A 19,315-nucleotide genomic window follows, 5' to 3' on the forward strand; every position below is an offset into this window, starting at 1 on the left:
GGGGGGATAAGGATCTGTTCTTATTACTTAATTGTATGGCTTATGTTGTAAATTTTATATAAAAGCTTAAAATAACAGATGAGCAAATATTGCTTAAAGTTCACTTGAACAGTGTTTTTAGGGTCATCTTCTGGAAAGTCCGGAAATCACAAGATTTATCCTGAGTTCGGAGGCTGTCTAATCCAGGCTGGGTGGTGTCCGGAACTCTGGGCATCTCTGCCACTCCACCTCTGAGCACATCCATCTGCCCCAGGACCCATTGCCTCAACCTACTTCCTCTGATTGTTTCAAGTCGGACCTTCTGGCTGCCATGTGATGACAGGGACAGGTAGTGGTAGCCTCAGACTGAGTCAGTGGCAGTGCATGGTGGATCAAAGACAAGTACTGGCTGTATTGCGATGGGCTGGCAGATTCAGCGGAGAACAAGATGGTAAGCCATGGCTTGTAAAGTTTAAAATGGAATGGCATGAGGGGGCTCTCTCCAGCCTTGGTGGCATATAAAGAGGAATGATGGGGCTCTGAGGCATAAAAGAACAGTAAGGTGCTGTAAGTGGTATATAAAGGCATGAGGATGCTCCGAAGCAGATAAAGATGTATTAGGAGACTCTGTGTTGGCAGAGAGACGAGAGGGCTCTGAAGCTTATAAATGGGCATAAGGGGGATTTTTATTAGTATGATAAGAAAATGGCCTGAAATTTGACATAAATGAAATAAACTGGTTGTAACCCTACTGTGGTACTTCCATTCTGTATATCATTGTCCTGTCGCCATGGATGGTATTAGTAGTTGGGGGGTATGCGGCTCCTTGTTGTGTCATATTGGAGGATCTTGGGGTGCCTCCAGGTAAGTTAGCGCTCAATTTAGAAATTCATAAATATGTGACCCAAAGTAGGTGCTATTATCATGTAGCATTAAGATCTCCAGAGCATAGACACCTTGCCGGGGCCTGGTGGCTTTCTATATATTTATAAATATATGCAACTGAGATCTCTGTATTACTGTTATCAGGCAGAATGTAGGTATCTTTATACTGGCCTATTTGCAGTGTGCTGGGGATATTTGTTTGAAAAAATGTTTCTAGTCTAGATTAATCCCTCCCATACATGCACCTACAAGGGCTTATAAAATAATTTGAGCAGCTTCCATTCTATTTATCATGAACCATTTCTTCCAGAGGTACCTAAACTCCGCCCTTACAGTCCAGGTTTTAAAAATATCCATGCTCGAGTCCAGATGGTTAAATCAAATTGACTGAGGTCATAGTTAAGTCACCTGTGCTAAAACATGGATATCCTTAAAACATGGACTGGCTGAGTTTGGGAACCTCTGATTCAGTGGCGGAACTACTGGAGACAATGAAGTCATTTGCCGCTGGGCGCCAGCCCTGAAGGGGGGCACCCAACTCCATTGTCACCAGGTTGTTCCGGGCACTGCTGGAGCAGCTGCACGGAAGAGGAGCGCCACTGACCTGCTGCTGCCGGAGTGCTCGCGGATGTCACGTAGCGTGTAACCGCCGCGACCCGCCTGAGCACCCGACGCGCATGCAAGGGGGGGTTTCTGAGTAAACAGAAACCCCCCCTGCCCACCGATCAATAACAAACACATCGCCGGTAACACATTAGCTGTTTCATCCATGGAGGGAGCTGGGCGGAGCTGAGCCCACCTTCCAGCTCCCGCAATGGTGATGGGAGAGAAGTCATTACGTTTCTCTCATGCCGAGTGGGAGGACAGAGGAGCAGACGGTGGCGGGCGCAGGAACTGGGATTCAGGTAAGTAATCTGTGTGTGTTATATCTGTAATGGGCACTGGATAGGGGGGACCCACTAATGTGGGCACTACATAACGGGGCACTGCATAGGGGGGACCCACTACTGGGGACAACCATTACTGGGGGGCACTGTATAAGAGCACTACGTAGGGGGATCTCTACTGGGGGCACTGTATAAGAGGAACTGCATAGGGGGCAGCAGCACCTGGGGCTGGCATAGGTGTTGGGGGGGGGTGGTAAATTTTAATTTGGGGGGTGGGTGGGGCATCAACATTTATCTTGCCTCCGAGCACATGGGATGAAGTTACGCTACTGCTGATTTATACTAAAACACTGACTTTAATATGGTTTGTGAATAAGTGTGCTCTACTCACAACAATCATACATCTATCTAAAGAGGTGAAGACAATCCTGGTAAAAACCGTCCATGATGAAGGATGCGTCCCGAATAGCTTCCAGTTACACACCTGTTCAGAGGTAAAGTTGAACTCCAATCATGTAGAGAATTCCTATCCTTGGAACACTTTGCCAAGAGACAACACTTAGGGGTCGATTTACTAAGCCTTGGATGGACATAAAGTACCAACCAACCAGCTCCTAACTGCCATGTCACAGGCTGTTTGTAAAATGACAGTTAGGAGCTGGTTGCTTTGTACTTTATCTCCTTCCAAGGCTTAGTACATAGCATCAGTTTTCACTTAACTCACTCTTCCTATTCGCACATTGTGCCTGATTCAGTACGGATCGCTACTGTGATTGCATCAGCGATTACGCACGCAGTCTCACTGAGAAAATATGCTAATGATTGCAATCGCAATGCCGTAGCAGCCAAACATAAGGACACCCACTTCCCCTTACACAAATCCGTAATACTTAGCAAGTCTCAATATGTCACACAAGACACTGCAAAAACTCTAATCCATGCACTCATTATTTCCCACATTGACTATTGCAATAGTCTCCTTACTGATCTTCCCAAAAATAGGATATCGCCATTACAATCCATTCTGAATGCAGCTGCGAGGCTTATCTTCCTTGCCAAACGTTCATCGTCTGCTGCCCCACTCTGTCAGTCCCTCCATTGGTTGCCAGTTTTCTACCGTATTCAAAACAAAATACTGTTACGTACACATAAGGCTATTAACCAAATTACACCAACAAACATCTCTTCACTCATCTCAAAATATCTCCCAAACCGACCTCTCCGCTCAACACAAGATCTGTGTCTCTCATCCCCACGCATTACTTGCTCCCATTTACTGTTACATGACTTTCTTCGGAAATGCCTTACCACGCACAATAAGACTTACCTCTAGTCTTCAATCCTTCAAGCGTTCCCTGAAAACTCACCTCTTCAGACAAGCTTATCAGATTCCAGAACCGACCACATAACCTTCATAGCTTCCATGTCTTATTACATCTCCTCTCACAGTCCACACATAGTCTTTCTTTCACATACTCTTAACATTTGGCCAACATCCCTGTGTGACTGGATCATGCAGCCCACCAAGAAACTCTGCATTCTGGCCGGACCAAATTGCCATATATAGAACCTATCCTTGTGTATCAATGCCTATTTCCCTATAGATTGTAAGCTTGCAAGCAGGGCCCTCTTACCTCTATGTCTGTCTGTTATTACCCTGTTGTGTTCTATAAATGTTTCCAATTGTAAAGCGCAACGGAATATGCTGCGCTATATAAGAAACTGTTAATAAATAAAGAAGTCTGCAAAACCATTGGTAATGGAGTGCCATCGCTACCTCAGGCACAGTTGCACATGGTCTGACCTTACTGAGAAATTGCTAACCTCATCAAATGCAGTGAAAGCACAAACTGCGTATGGCATCACAGTGGCTAATTTATGCACGCCTCTGTAACTGCGTCAAACGCACAGCCAAGCCTCCGTTTTGCCGACCACCCCCAAATGGTCGCTTCCTGTCAATCACTGCGCAATGTCCGCGTAGACACTGTGATCGCAGTCCAATCACAGTGAGACCTTCACGCACGCGCATTGTGATGCATACATATGCGCAAAACGCAACAATCGGCTGACTACGTGAGTAATCGCAGTTGCAATCCTTGCTGAATCAGGCCCATTGTTCAGGACGCCAGTGTCTGAGGTTTGTTAGTCCATAAAGAATACATAGCTCTATTTAAACATTGTCAATGGAATCATTATGCCAGTGTGGCACATATTCAGACATTCAATTTCATTATTTACAGTTGTTGGTAGAAACTTATTTTTACTTTTGTTTTTAAATTAAAGAGATATTTACTGGCCTCTGCCATTCAGAAAATAAAGTGAATTGTATCTCACTTGCAAGGACAATTGGTGTAGGTATAGCAGGATATTTCCAAAATCATGTTATGTTTTGATTAAAAAGAGAATACATGTCCATAAAGAAACTGGTGTTCATAATGAGATGATTTCACCTTGTTAGCTGAAAGTTTGCTATGGATCCAAAGTTCCAACCTTTGCAGATCAGTGAATTAATTTTACATGCTACCTAGTGGTCCCTGTTGGTGTTAAAATCTCTTTCCTTGCCGGTTTCCATTTTTCCCCTCACTACTACTTCCAAGTGTTTACTCTTCTAATCTCACCTATGTGATTCAGATAAACAGAGCTACAGTGGACAATGAGTGTGATACAGCCCGCATGTAATGTAAAAGAATGCCTCGGTATGGCTTAAGGAGTAGTGTAGTGTGATGTGGCTTGTGCGAACCATAGCTCTGCACTAAAAATATACCACTCTTACTATATATTATGCAGGTGACCAGCCCTACATCGAATCTTTCTCCCAGAGTTCAGGTATCTAAAAGGCATGGAAAGCAAAAAAAAAACAAGCCACAAAGTGTTATGCACAAACAATCTGAGCGGTTCCTCCTACATTCATGGCACAGAGTAACACAGCGTACTGTAACAAGAGAGGAAATGATGGTAGGGAAAAGGTAAAGCTATTTTTAAAATATGCTTTAGTATATTTTAGATATGGCACCATAAAGCAGATGGGATGTAGCTATGAGACCGGCGGTCGCGATGCCGGTGGTCTCAATCCCGACACCGAAAGTCTGACACAGGATTTAAGATAGGCGTCAAAATACTGATGCCTATCTTCAGGGGTAAACGCAGGATTCTCAGGGAGGGGTTTCCATTATAGATGTCTACACACACCCACACACGCATATATATATATATATAAGTAGGTGCGCGCGACAGAGGCCCCCCGTAGTAGTCCTCCCTTATGTAGTGCCCCTTATAGTGCCCCCAGTAGTAGTCCCCCTCCCTATGCAGTGCCCCTTATATACTGCCACCAGTAGTCCTCTCCCTATGCAGTGCTCCTTATATACTGCCCCCAGTAGTAGACCCACCTATGCAGTGCCTTATGTGGTGGTCCCCCCTATGCAGTGCCCCAGTAGTGCCCCCCCAGCAGTGCCAGAGCCCCCAGTAGTGGTCCCCCATATGCAGTGCCACTTATATTGTACCCCCAGTAGTATTCCCCCCTATGCAGTGCCCCAGTAGTGCCCAATAGATAGTACCCCCCAGCAGTGCCAGTGCCCCCAGTAGTGCCTCCCCCCAGAAGTGCCTGTGCCTCCACTAGTGGTCCCCCCTTGAAGTGCCCCCAATATAGTGCCCTCCAGTAGTGCCAGTGCCTCCACTAGTGGTCCCCCCTTGAAGTGCCCCAATATAGTGCCCTCCAGTAGTGCCTCCCCCCAGCAGTGCCCCCCAGCAGTGCCAGTGCCTCCACTAGTGGTCCCCCCTTGAAGTGCCCCCAATATAGTGCCCTCCAGCAGTGCCCCCCAGCAGTGCCAGTGCCTCCACTAGTGGTCCCCCCTTGAAGTGCCCCCAATATAGTGCCCTCCAGTAGTGCCTCCCCCCAGCAGTGCCCCTTACATATACAACGAAAAATACACAAACAAAAAAAAACAAAAAACACTTACCCGAATCCCCGCTCCTGTGCCCGTGAGCCGGATGGTGGAGCCCGGCTCCGGCAATGCTTCCTTCTGTCTAGCTCCCTCTGGGAGGGCTGTGGCACAGCCCCTCCACTGCCGATTCAGCTGCCAGCACTTCCGCATCAGGTTGTATGAAAGCCACCTGACGCGGAAGCGCTGACATCTGAACTGGCAGAGGCCTGGCCGGGCAGCGCAGCGCAGCCGATCGTGGGTGGCCCGGGGATGGAGACAAGGCTGTTTCCATCTCTGAATAAAAAAAAAATATTGGTTGGTCAGGGGGGGGGGGGTTTCTGGGTACTTAGAAACCCCCCCCTCCGTGCGCTAGTGATCTTAATCCTGGGGGGGAGGTTAGGCACCCCTAGTGTGGAGTGTTAGGCACAAAGGAGTGAGAGACTTAGGTTTTGGCACTAACGGGGAGGATTAGGCTACAAGAAGGGAGGGTTAGGTGGAGAAGGGGGAGGGTATGTCAGGATACCAACCATCCGGATGCCGCTGTTGGTATTTTGACAGGAAGCATCCCGACAGCCGGCATTACATACCAGTGGGACATCAAGAGAGGTGATTCCCGGATGTGATTGTGTTACACACCTGACAATTCCGGGACCTCATTTGAGTTTGTACAACAATCTCTTATTCAGGAAAACATGTATACATCTTATAACGGGTTGAGTATGGGATGCTGGCCCTTGGGTTCCCTGCAGTCAAAATCCTGAAGCTGGCATCTTGACAGGGTTATGATACATTTACCTGTCAGTGGGTATCCTAACCCTTCTCCCACCTGAGTGCCTAAACCTAACCTCCACCCTAGTCACTAAACCTAATCTCCCCCTAGTGCCTAAACCTAATCTCCCCGACCCTAAACCTAACCCTCCCCTAAACCCTGCTACTTACCTTTGGTATTCCGGCGCCAGCATCCCCTTTGTCGGGATATTGACTGGATTCCCCTTATAACAAGGGAAACATAATTTTACCAAATCCTGCCAATTCTGTGCAAATATTGTAGTTATTCCTTTATATACTCCGGCATTTTTGAGTTAAAAAGATTAATTCTATGATGTGCTGAAAAGGAACATGCAAAATCAATAAACCAACAAAGCTATAGTCTTGAGGACGACAGCAATAGAACAGAAACTGGTAAATGTGAAAATGACCAAACCAAATTGCACAACACTTATTTGATGGAATTTTGTTCCACATAAACTTTCCCACAAGACCAACCCTTCTTTATTCAAGGAACTCAGATAACCTTGAGTCGTATTATAGTCAGTGATGCCACTGTATATTGTTTGTTATTTGTTTGTTAGTTGCAGAATAAAATAACTCTTTCCAACTCTATTCAGCAATTTAATGGAACTCAGGAAAATGACCCTCGTCATGTACTCCAGATGCTACGCTCAGACAGCAGATTTGAATACTCTCCATCAAATTTTGTGGTGAAATCTAGAAAGGTTTTAAATTATACTATATGTACTAAAGACCAGCCCCGGCTTCGCATGGGAGCAATTTGAATTTTGAATTTACGGCGATGGCCTTTTTTTAAGGTCTTATAAGACTGCCTTGTAGACGACATTAGTCGTTTTCCCTACTGACGTTAACACAAACAGATTTAGTTTTGACATGAAACACAAAAGGGCCAAGTTTTCCATGAGATAAACAGACTTTTTGTCAACTCCAGCCACGTTAAGTGAACTTTATTTATTGTCATGCCAAAGCAGACTCTTACCGGGAATTGGACTCGTTTGAGAAGAATCGTTTTTCACCTGAATGAAATAGGAACGGTAAAAAAAAGAAGGGAAAACTGAAATTTTGTATCAGTAAACAGGGCTTACATAAATTTTTGTTGAGAGACCAGATAATATATATCAATCTCTACATGGTGTTAAATAAAGTCCATCGCTGTGACATATCTTTAACGGTTTAGGCAACGTAAGCCAAGAAAGTGCCCGGACGTACGTTTTTTCATTGACTTGCTTCACTAAAATAGCCACTGCTTGGCTCCCTTTTGTCATACATTAATGTTCAAACACCTAAACCTTCATCGACAAATGCTCTATAGAATAGTAAAAACAGCTTTAAAATTTGTCCAGTGGTTCTTAAAATTAACCTGAACAAACAGACAGATGCCTATCAGGGACTTTATTTTAGGTATACAATCGGGAAACCGGCTGCCTTAATACCGACAGCTGGCTTCCCGACTGTCATATCCCGGCGAGGGTGAAATGCTGGGCATCTAGATGTAGACGCCGGGCATTTCCCCGATGCCGGGAGACCGGCGCCCGGCATCCCGATCGAAGGGATGCCAGGCGCCGCGAGTGGACAGCCGTGGGGGGCGGGATGGTTAGGTTTAGGGCACCCGGGAGGGACTTAGGGTTTGGACACCCCCGGGGGACTTAGGTTTAGGCAGCGGGGAAGGGGGGGGGTTAGGCACCCCTATGGAGGGTTACGTTAGTTTATACTTACCTTATCGACGATCGGGATTTCCAGTGCTATCGGGCTTCCGCTGCCAGGAACTCTGCTTTTGTCAGCCAGGCGCTGCCGGGAATCGAACCATGCGGCCGGCGGTATTTCATACCGATTCCTTATTTTATACTATGTTTAGATAATTACATAAATCTGTCATATATAGCGCAAAATCCTATTGCCCCAAAAGATCCCTTTCCTCTTTCTGGTGCATCCACCTCAATTGTCACAGATCCTCGGATGCAAATCAGATACTGGTAACATCTTTACCAGCACTTACCTCACTTTTATTTTTGTAAAAATGTTTTGCCGATTTCAAATTTCCTCTAATAAATGTCGTTTAATTTATAAAAGGCAGAAAATGTTACCTGAAAACATGTGTGGGTTTGGTCCTGGCAAGAGGCTTTTCATAAATTTGCAAAGAAGTGTAACTAAAACTTCTGCATTTTATGTACAAATAGCATTTCAGCGTTTTGCTGGTGTACAGCAGTGTGCTGGGAGATTTTATTGTCTTTTTTCTATAAGCACATGCCAGGTTTATAGTACATATGACATATGTAGCATAGGCGACAACTATTCAAAGCTATTGAGGAGGGTTCCCACATATGACTGAAAAATGGCATCCATAGACTTGGATAGTGTGACCACAAATATTAGGGGTGCTCCAGCACCCAAAGACCTGGCTCCTATGCCTGATAGTATAATCTACCAGAACTCAAGTCACTTAAGGGTTACCACCAACTCAGAGCAGACATGCACTTCTCTACACATTTAAATATACAGTCACATCATGAAACGCAAACCACACCAATCTTTGTGTAATTGTAATATAATAATAAAGACACAAAATTGCACATACCAAAGTGACAATGGAATTAACTTTATTCTAACTGCAGATTTAAGGTATACAACCGAACATTTGCTATTTTTTGTTTTTTTTATGAGACTTATAAATAAAAATACAAAAAATGTTCACTACAAAAAAATTTATTTTACTGTTAGTAGGATGTAAAAAATATTTTCTTTGCTATACAAGGCACAAACTTCACTTAGTGACAATGTAGAGAGAAAAAAAATCCTGCAGCATTTTATTCAAATTTTTTTTCTCCGGCAAAGGGAAAAAAAACCCAAACAGAAAACCAAGAGAGAATGAGAAACACTGTAGATAGAGGAAATGCTTGTCTACACAGCATGGCGAGAGAAAGTGGCACAGAGAGGGAGAGAGTCAGTAATGTAGCTATGCCCTCTGGAGATTACTGCATCTGCTCAGCAAAAAAAAAAAAAAAGGAAGGAAGGAAGAGTTTTTGCAAATAGGTTAAAAAAAAGCAATGCAAAAATTGGTAAAGCAGAAGCTCATTAAGGTTTTGTCAATTGTGTTTACTTTACTATGTATAAAGTACAAATTTATTCCCCACACACATTTTCTATGCACTGTGCATTTCTGATGAAAAGCCAAACTGTACTGTTGTATCAAAGCCGAAAACGAATTAAAAAACGCTTGCACTGACTTTATTGATATCCAAAGTTTACAAATCGCTAAGCCGACAATTGTAGGACTTTTATATTTGACCTTAATGAACCCCTTAAACTAAAAAAGGCCAACAGTAGTAACCAAAGATGGTCAAACATTGTGTGATTTTGAATGGTCACTGATTAACGGGACAAAATTGATGGCTATTACATTGTTTCAAGGCTTGCCATACCCAACCAAAATCTGACTGGATCAGATATGGCAAAAAACCCAAGTTAGATGAGGAGACCCAAATCACTGTATCGCGCCACACAACCAGATTATAAAGTATGTGGCTGCAATCGACATACACAATTGCAACACAACTTTCTGGAGAATAAGTGACTGATACCAAGGTCCAACAGGATATTCAAGGCCTCCAGAAGAGTGTAAATGTGGAGCCATGGGTATTGGAGCCATGGGTATTGGAGAATACCCAACATGCCAAGTTAGAAAATTCTTGATACAAGGGTACAGTTTTTCTAGAGTGAAATGATGCAGGGGTATTAGTATGCAATATCCGAGATAATGACCACTAAAAGTGGAACATATATATCTTTATTTGACCACCCCTAACACATACCTTAATCTACTTCAACTCGCTCCTTAGCGATGAGTTTCAATAGGTTCACCATGGTAACCGCTTGAAATGCATACGCCATTTCAGATTTGTAACCCAGAGGGCAACGGCATCAGACAGCAATACTACAATTATAAAAGACTCTTCTGAACCTGTAGAGGTGTCCTAGCGGCCTACAATTTCCAGGGCTAGGAAAGTGTGCTGCTGTTACTATACTATTGCTGGACTCCACTGGATGTGTTCTATAGATTTATGGTTCCACTTCCCACCACCCTTGCTCATCTAATTGCCAAACTGGACAAGGGACTGGCAGTTCAACTTAGCATCCAAGCACTAGTTCACAAAGTTGAAAAGCCAAATAGGACTTCTTTGTTACCAAGAAAGATATTGATTTGTCTCCAGAAAGGCTTCTCAGCAAAGCCTTGCACAAAGAATAAAGTTGGGTGGAGTTAAAGGATTTATTTTATGGTCAGCTCAATAAAGATAATATAACGTTTTACTTAAGTGGCTATATCATGCAAAAGAGGCACAACTTTGCAGTAACTCCCTACTAATAATAATATGCTGACTAATGAAGCAAAATATTTTATGTTGCACCAAATGTACTGTACATACCATTAGTGCAAGGATCATCACGCTACTGACTAGGCTTTATAATGCATTAGCTTACTATAAAAAAAATATCTGATTTAATTGATTATATTTTGAACCTTATATGAGCCACTGATTTCTTAAGAAACAAAGAATAAAAAAAAACACAAACAAAAATAATATAAAAACACAAACTAAAAAGAGGGAGACAAGTGAAAAAAAAGTAAAGTATTTTAGGCAACACAACCAGTGGGCACCCATTAAACTTAGGCAGAGGGTGCTGAGGTAGACTTAACATGTAATCACTTTAATGCAGGAGGGTCTGCCAAAACATTGCCAAACCCGCCGGCATAAAAATGGTTAACATCCATTTATAAAAACACTATATTCCATTTCATTATTAATTTGTTGATTTTTTTTTTCTATTAAATTTATTTTTGACAGCATTTGCAACTGGCACTTGTGCTGTTATGAAATACAAGTTAGCAATAAAAACAAAGTAAGAAAATTAAACGATAAACAACAAAAGAAAAAAAAAATTATAAACCAGGGAGGGTAAAAAGAAAGCCGTAATTTGCTAGGTCCCTCAGGGCAGTTGGTCCTTTAACGCTACAATAATTGTACACATATACATGGAAAGATTATTTTGCGGTTTAACCAGGCCTCTTTACAAAGCACATGCAAAACACAATATGAGAGGTACAACAAGGACAATGGAACAGACTGACTGCTTTGGACTTTATTTCAGGGGTGACTCTATGGATAATGAAATTCCAGTTAATGAGAATATTGGATAAAAATACATTCCCCACTTAAACTGAACAAATTTAAGGGTGATTATGATAAAAAGTAAGCATGATACTTGTCATAATTGTGGTTATTTTTAAATGTAGGTGGTTGTGTACAGAGTATGTATACATACACACATACATAGGATTTGGATGGTATTTATATAGTGTCTACTGTACCTTTCATTATTTAATATAGAGTGCTCTCTAATTATACATGTGTGTCCAGGAACAGTAAAGTGGCATATTCAATTAGGACTGGACTGGAGTTTACTGCGTGGGGAAAAAAAACTCTGGGTTTCATTCCCGATGCTATTCAAGTATTCAGCATCTTCCCAGCATGGTAAACACTGTGGTAACACACGGTAATTTGGTGTAAAATGCTGGAATTGCACGTGAAGTGTTAGAGGCTGCTTTTAACTCATTTTTCCTAACAGCTCCAGAGGCTATGAGGAAAACTCAGTGTTACACGCGGGATGCAGGACCTAATTGAATAGGTCCGGCCGGGCATATGACTAAAAGTAATCTCCTGCTATTAATATTTAGAATAGGTAAGTCAATTATGGACAAAGGATAAATTTACAAGTTAATGAAAATTAAAATATGATCATGTAATTGGGAAGATAAAACTGTTTTTAAACTAATTGTACAAGAATGACCTAGCATGTTTCGTAGCTTGGATTTAATGGAAATCCCTATACATTTTTTCCCTACAAAATTTATGTCATATTTAATTGTCAGTTAAAGTTTCCTAAAAGTTTTATTGCAAAATTATGTAATTACCGAAACATTAGAGGCACTGCCACCCCCGATCTTATATCCAAAGCACGCTGCTCTGTTACAGTCAGAACAATTGTGATAAACTGCAGCAGATTTTTTTTTTTCTTTAATACACGTTTTGTAGCTGGACACAGTTTTCCTGCAATTTTTTTAAAGATTTTTTTTAAATTTTTTTTCATAAAAAAAAGGAAGAAAATGTTTAGGCACAAAGAATAAAGAAGCCTTTCTCTGGCAACATGTAGCTGGCTTTTCAGAGAAATGAAAACACTGCCTCACGGTTTCAGGTGAAAAAAATAAAATAAAAAGAGTTTGGACTCAAACAAATTGGAAAAACACAAAATGCAATATTATACAGCACCAACATATCCACTTCAATTATATAACCATAGTGCACAATTGTGCTTATTTAATAACATGATGTAAAAATGCACTTATGCTGTAACATATAGCAATAAAATAGATATTTGCTTTCATTAATCCAACAACAGTTTACAGCGGCTTCTTCCAATATAACATTTGTTATGTTTTTGACATACAATGCTCTAAACTTTACTTTACGTTACCATGATGGTGTTCATTATTTCAGGATGTCCCTAAATTTTTTGGTTTACGTGCTTCAGTAACTTGTTTGTTAAGTGGTGAAGGTATACAAAATTGACCCGAAGCAACATTTTTTTCTCCATGAGGGCCATGTAATAATGGGAATAAAATAAAATCAAGAGGGGTCATGAATGTGTTGATTATGACGTGTATTATCAGGGTCTTGAACCAATAACCGTAAGCAACGTTTACATTCCTATACCAGACAGAAGCAGAGTCTCTGATTAAGCACAATACTGTATGACTTCCAATACAATTTAACACGCAGTGTACTGCTTGACCACGCGTGCATACACACTGACACACACACGCACAGAGTCCTGTTCACATTACAAAAAAAAAATATATATATAGATATATATGTAGGCCCAAAACTGACAAAAAGACTAACAAATATTACAAAAATATCACAACTTTGCAAATATTTTGCCCAACCCTTCCAATATTTCATGTTTTTCGTTAAGTTTGAGGAGGAGAAAGTTCAGAGCACACTCCTCAGGGAAGGGATAGAAAAAAGAAGAAGTTTGCATTTCATTTTGTGGAATATTTTTTTTAATCCCTTATTTCCCTGTGTCCTGTGAGGAATATTCTTGCAAACACCTAACATTTCTGCCTTGCAAATTGTGTCCGGCCTTTGCCTGCATTGGTACATACTGAGAAAAATATATTTATACCTGCCAAGAGATTTAATACTTTCATCACCTTCACATTATGAATAAAAAAAATGTTTCTAAACTTCTATTCACAAATTCAAGTTTAAACCACAGATCCTTCACTCCCCTCCCACTAACCAACAGAGCTACATTAATACATCTCTAACATGGGAAGCCATTTTAACCACTCAAATCAGTTTTTAAGGTTTAAAATAGCAGAAAACGACAGTGGTTTCTTAGCCCCTTAATACAACCAAGGTGTCAAAAAGGCAAGACCCCTTAGTAAAAAAGGTTAATTTCTCCTCTGTTTTTTTCCCATTTTCCTCAATAAGGCTACCTACAAAAGAATACCCTAAACCTCTTATATTTTATATAAACGCAGCTTACTCACAAACAAAATAGCAAGAAAAAAAAATGAGATGAAAATAATCATTAAGCGTAACATAAGATTAACAAGAAACAGCATTTGTCTTTTCATTGAACATAACATAATTAACCATTTAGCTGTCAGAGGGACCTATAAAGCATTGTTTTAAATGTATTGTAGGATCCTCTCGCAGCAAACGGGTTAAGAGGTAGCTTTCATGAATGAAAAAAAAAAAAAAAAGCCCAACCACAATGTGAAAGGGCAACGTCAACCCTAGATTGAATACCGTATTTGGTACAAAACAAAAATAAAACAAAAATGAAACAAAAATAAATGAGATAATCTCTCATCTTGCCCATTCTATATGTTGGCACAGTTTTCCTACTACATGTCTTAAAGTAACAAAATGCCTCAAATTAGGCATTGGTACATATGAGGTCATAAAAAAAAAAATTCAAGTACAATGTGCTAAACAAAATGAAACAATAAAAATATATACAAAGAAGCAGCCCCCTATTAACTAAATGGCCTCTGTGAAAACGTACTAATATAGTCACAAGATGATTCTGGAAAATAGTTTTTTTCAGAGATGAAGAAATGGGAAACTGGCAAATTAACCAAACACATCCATGTATAATAGTGGCTCTAATGTAGGTGAAGTTTGGTCTAATTCATATCAGTATGGAAATAGATGAGCAAGACCTTTTATTGTTGGTATATAAATATATACATATATATATATATATTATATATATATATATATATATCACAATAACACTAGATCACTTTCCATTGGTCTGTCTAGGCCTGCTGACAGTATATGGGCCTAATTAAGCTTAATTCAGTTAGGTTTGCCAATTGTCTCCAAGTGTGTTGTATTGCCTATCTTTACTAGGGGAGTATTTTCCACCAGAATGAAGAGTAATTATCTTCCAAAGTGCTCAGCTTCGAAACCTTCAAGAAAGTGTGAGTAAAAGTGAGGAAGATTGGGAAAGTATGAAATAACATACAAATGACACATCCAAACTGAACAATGAGTTGACATCATCAGTGGATATAAACATTATTGAAGGCAAACCTAAAATCTGAGGTTTCAAACCCCTGCAGTGCTACAAAATACAAGTGAATACCACATGGTATTACAAACTTATGCTCCACAATAGAGCACAATACTTTTTATTTTTTTATTTTTCATTTTTATACAAATCCAGCTGATCTGGTTTGGTCATCTTATTCATCCCAATGAAGTCAACAGGGACGTTTGTTCATAACGTTGTATCCAATCATATCTTAAGATGATGAAATGATAATTGAATTAAGCTCCAATATACGTTTCAACATTTTATGTAAAATTATATTTGGATCGCCACCAATATCCAATGCTATTATGGTCATATTTAAAAACCATACTGGCATAAGTACTATATAGTCATGTGGAAAACATTCACCCTCCACTTTCGTGGTAAATTCTGAAGAAATTACCAACTACCATCATTTTGATTCCTAATAATTAGGTGGGCTGGTCTTCATTCTCATCAAGATGCCCCACTCAATCTCAAAAAACAAAAAAACAAGCTCCATTAGGCCTTCTTTCAGAAGAGCTTTAACCTGCCCACAAAAAAGCCAAAAAAATGGTGGATGTGTTTGATTTTTTTGCTTTTAAGTGAGTTCTGACTTTCGTTTAGAGGTCTATATTGCTTGGCCTTTCCCATATAACTTTGAATTTCACCTTCCTCAAACATTTTGCTTATCCCACTACACATAACACAAGTATAAGTAGGTCTTTTCAATTCTCCAGTCGGCAGGGATGTCCTCAGGTTTGTGACTCTTCATGTGCTTCTGCATGGCAGACAGGCTGGGACAATACTCCAGGCAGATGGTACACTGGTAAGGAGAGGCTCCATTGTGGGTTCGAAGATGCTTGATCATGGCAGAATAATCTCGTGAGCGCTGATGGCACAACTTGCACTCAAATGGTTTTTCACCTAAGACAGACAGAAAACGGTTTATTCCAAAAAACTTTTTTTGACATTTTTGTTTGCAAATCTAGTTTCCCAATGTATCATGATATTCATATGTATGCAGCAAATCACCATTCTCTAAGTGTAGAGATCTACCAAAGGGTTGTAGACAACTAGGCAAAGCTTAGCAAAATGCATGATTGCAATAGTTTCCTCTATGCAGCCAAAAAATAAAAAATCTATGCAAATTAAGGATTTTGGGATCTAATTCAGTAAGGGTCGCTATTGCGTACGCAGCTGCGAATTTGCATGGAACGCATCTGCGAATGTATGATAATGCCTGCCATAGCTTATCCGGCACAGACACGCTCATTGCTGCTTTCTCACATCCGTACTACCTCGTACTCTTGTGTATACATTGGTACCATCGACGCACATCGCCCCATCATGCAGCATTTACACCAGGTCTGACCAGCCGCAGAAACTGCAAGTCTCGTCGCACACAGTGAGTACTCATGCTGTGTATACAATGGCAGTGGCTAATTTATGCACGCCCAGGAAATGACAGACAGATTTGCATTTCTCCGACCACTCCCCCATCACCACCCCCAAAAGCTCACAGCCAGTCACTCACTCTGCGATAGATCCCTCTGTGCATCCATAATCACAGTGCGATTGCAGTGTTTAACAATCGATCAGTCGACGTACATACTTGCAATTGCGTACGCTGCTGAATCATGCCCAGGTGTATATAGTATTTCAGAACAAAACTTAAAATGATGGCCGTCACCTTCCTAACAATTTCAGCTCATACGCTGACTTTGGGCCTGATTCAGAGGCGCACGCTATTTGCGTGCGCTCACTATGAATCAGGGCATCCCATTTTTTTTTTTATTTCGGCCTTCAGGACGCTCGCACAGCTGTGGGTGACCACCCACAGCTTCTGCGAGCGGCCTGGCATTGGTTGCGATTATAGCAACCATCAGCATTGCAAGGAGACCCTTGTTGTAGGGTCTCAGCACTCGCAATGCCAAGTGGACATCCTGCACTAATAGAGCAGGAAGTCCACTACTGACATCACGAGTGATGTCAGTAGGGCCGCCCACAAATGGCAGGCGTTCCTTCGGGAACGCCTCTGTTTATACAGCCACCCCCCCTCCCCGCCTACAAAACTGGGCGAGCTGTTGATCAACATCGACAGTCCCGGAATAAGTGATTTCTCACTCGCTAGGGGGCTTGCGCAAGCGCCTTGCACACACTGCACGTGTGCATTGGCCCACCATCGACCCGCTTGCGCTCGCGAGCAGGTCTGAATCGGGCCCTTTGTTCAATATATTTATAGTCTAATATCTGATATCTGATATCAGAAATATATTTTTCCCCGCACCCGTTATAGATACGTCCCTGCTAGGATGTATAGACACTTTATAGCAACTATGTGTTTCAGATCTAATTTCTCCTCCAAAAGTGCACTTAGAGGTTTCATCCCTCTTCTTTGCTGCAGTCGCACAAAACAGTCTCTCTCTGGGCGTCTGGTCCCGTAACACTCCGCTAGCACTGGGCGTTTTTTTTTTGCATCTTTATTTTGCTGAAAATGCATCTAATGCGATGTGACTAGGACGCACCAGGAGACTGTGCTGCTTAATAGGATATGTGACACTTGTACATCTGTGTGCGACTGAGTCTCTCAATCAGCATAGTGCTACAATGCAGTGGCCACAGCTTCTTTCTACACCAAGTTCCATTTACAGACTCAGTCACACACAGATATACAAGTGTCACATATCCTATTAATCAGCACAGTCTCCTGGTGCACCCGAGTCGCATCGTATTGAGAGTTAGGGGTAAATTTACTAAAGTGAGAGTTTTTAGAAGTGAGGTTTAGAAGAGATGTTGCCCATAGCAACCAATCAAATTCTTGCTATTATCTTCTAGAAGGTGGTAGTTAAATGCTAGGTAGAATCTGAATGGTTGCTATGGGCAACATCTCTTCTAAAACTCACTTCTAAAAACTCTCACTTTAGTAAATTTACCCCTTAGACACGATTCCAGCATAAACAGATGCCTGAGGCTAGCAGAGTTGCCCGGGACCTGGCAGCTCACTCATGCCAGGCATATCGCGCTGCATGGCGTATTGAGACTAAATGAGCAAGAACACATGTGTACATAGCTTTATGTAAATCTATACGGTTTTATAAATTGGACATGAAAATAAGCATACGGTCTCCAATCTATTACTTTGAAAAGGGAAATATGATATAATATAATACACTGGAGAAGTCCCACCTAATGGAATTATTAGATTTCATTATATAGACATAGGCGTGCGCAGAAGCCGGCACAGGTGGTGCTGCTTTGGCATGGTCTACACCGTCCCCCCTCCTATTGGGACATAGACAATTTACCTGGCCACCCAGGTGAGTAGCCTATGTCTCGGAGGGAGGAGGGGACGGGGTAGATCAGGACATGGCAGAGGGGGAAGTGCCGCCTCCTGTGCACACCTATGTATATAGGCAATTGTTTAACTCTTAAAAAGTGTTCCAAAAATGCAGTTTTTATTCTGTATATTAAATTTTAAGCATTTTGATTCCATAATTTCCTGATCTCAATTTATGTGACTATGAATAGGGTAAAGTAAGCAGTCACTACAACTCTTTTTTTAAATAAACGAATTGATGTTTCACAGTAGTTAATTAATATTTAACAGAACCTGAAACCCAGTTCTATACGTGCTTTTGATCTGTTAATGACATGCTTTACTGTTAGCATGACACAGGACGAAGACTTTTGGAGGATGGCCTGGTGTCAAGAAGTGCAGCAACGGAGGCACTTCTCTCCAGGAAAAACATCAGGGACAGACTGATTATCTGCAAACGGTACAGGGATTGGACTGCTGAGGACCGGGATAGTTATTTTCTCTGATAAATCCCCTTTCAGAATGTTTGGGGCATCTGGAAAACGCTTGTCCGGAGAAGGAAAGTTGGGCGCTACCATCAGTCCTGTGTCATGCCAACAGTAAAGCATCCTCAGACCATTCATGTGTGGGGTTGCTTCTCAGCCAAGGGAGTGGGCACACTCACAATTTTGCCTAAGAACACAGCCATGAGTAAAGAATGGTACCAAAACATCCTCCAAGGGCAACTTCTCCCAACCATCCAACAACAATTTGGTGACGAACAATGCATTTTCCAGCATGATGGAGCACCTTGCCATAAGGCAAAAGTGATAACTAAGTGGCTCGGGGAACAAAACATCTAAATTTTGGGTCCATGGCCAGGAAACTCCTCAGACCTTAATCCCATTGAG

At 41.5% G+C, this 19,315-nt stretch overlaps 1 protein-coding gene across 2 annotated transcripts in view; it reads right to left on the minus strand.

Moving 5' to 3' along the window:
* Positions 1-9,055: 9,055 nt before the first annotated feature.
* ZBTB16 (zinc finger and BTB domain containing 16) overlaps positions 9,056-19,315 on the minus strand; it is a 179,871-nt gene continuing 169,611 nt past the window's right edge. For both annotated transcript variants that reach the window (XM_088448540.1, XM_088448539.1), the window contains one exon: positions 9,056-16,033. In XM_088448540.1, coding sequence (XP_088304666.1) covers positions 15,804-16,033 — 230 coding nt within the window. In that variant the 3' untranslated portion in view covers positions 9,056-15,803. The remainder of the gene's footprint in view (positions 16,034-19,315) is intronic.

The sequence above is a fragment of the Taudactylus pleione genome, unplaced genomic scaffold, assembly GCF_031769625.1.
Source record: "Taudactylus pleione unplaced genomic scaffold, aTauple2 ptg000457l, whole genome shotgun sequence".
NCBI classification, from domain to species: domain Eukaryota; kingdom Metazoa; phylum Chordata; class Amphibia; order Anura; family Myobatrachidae; genus Taudactylus; species Taudactylus pleione.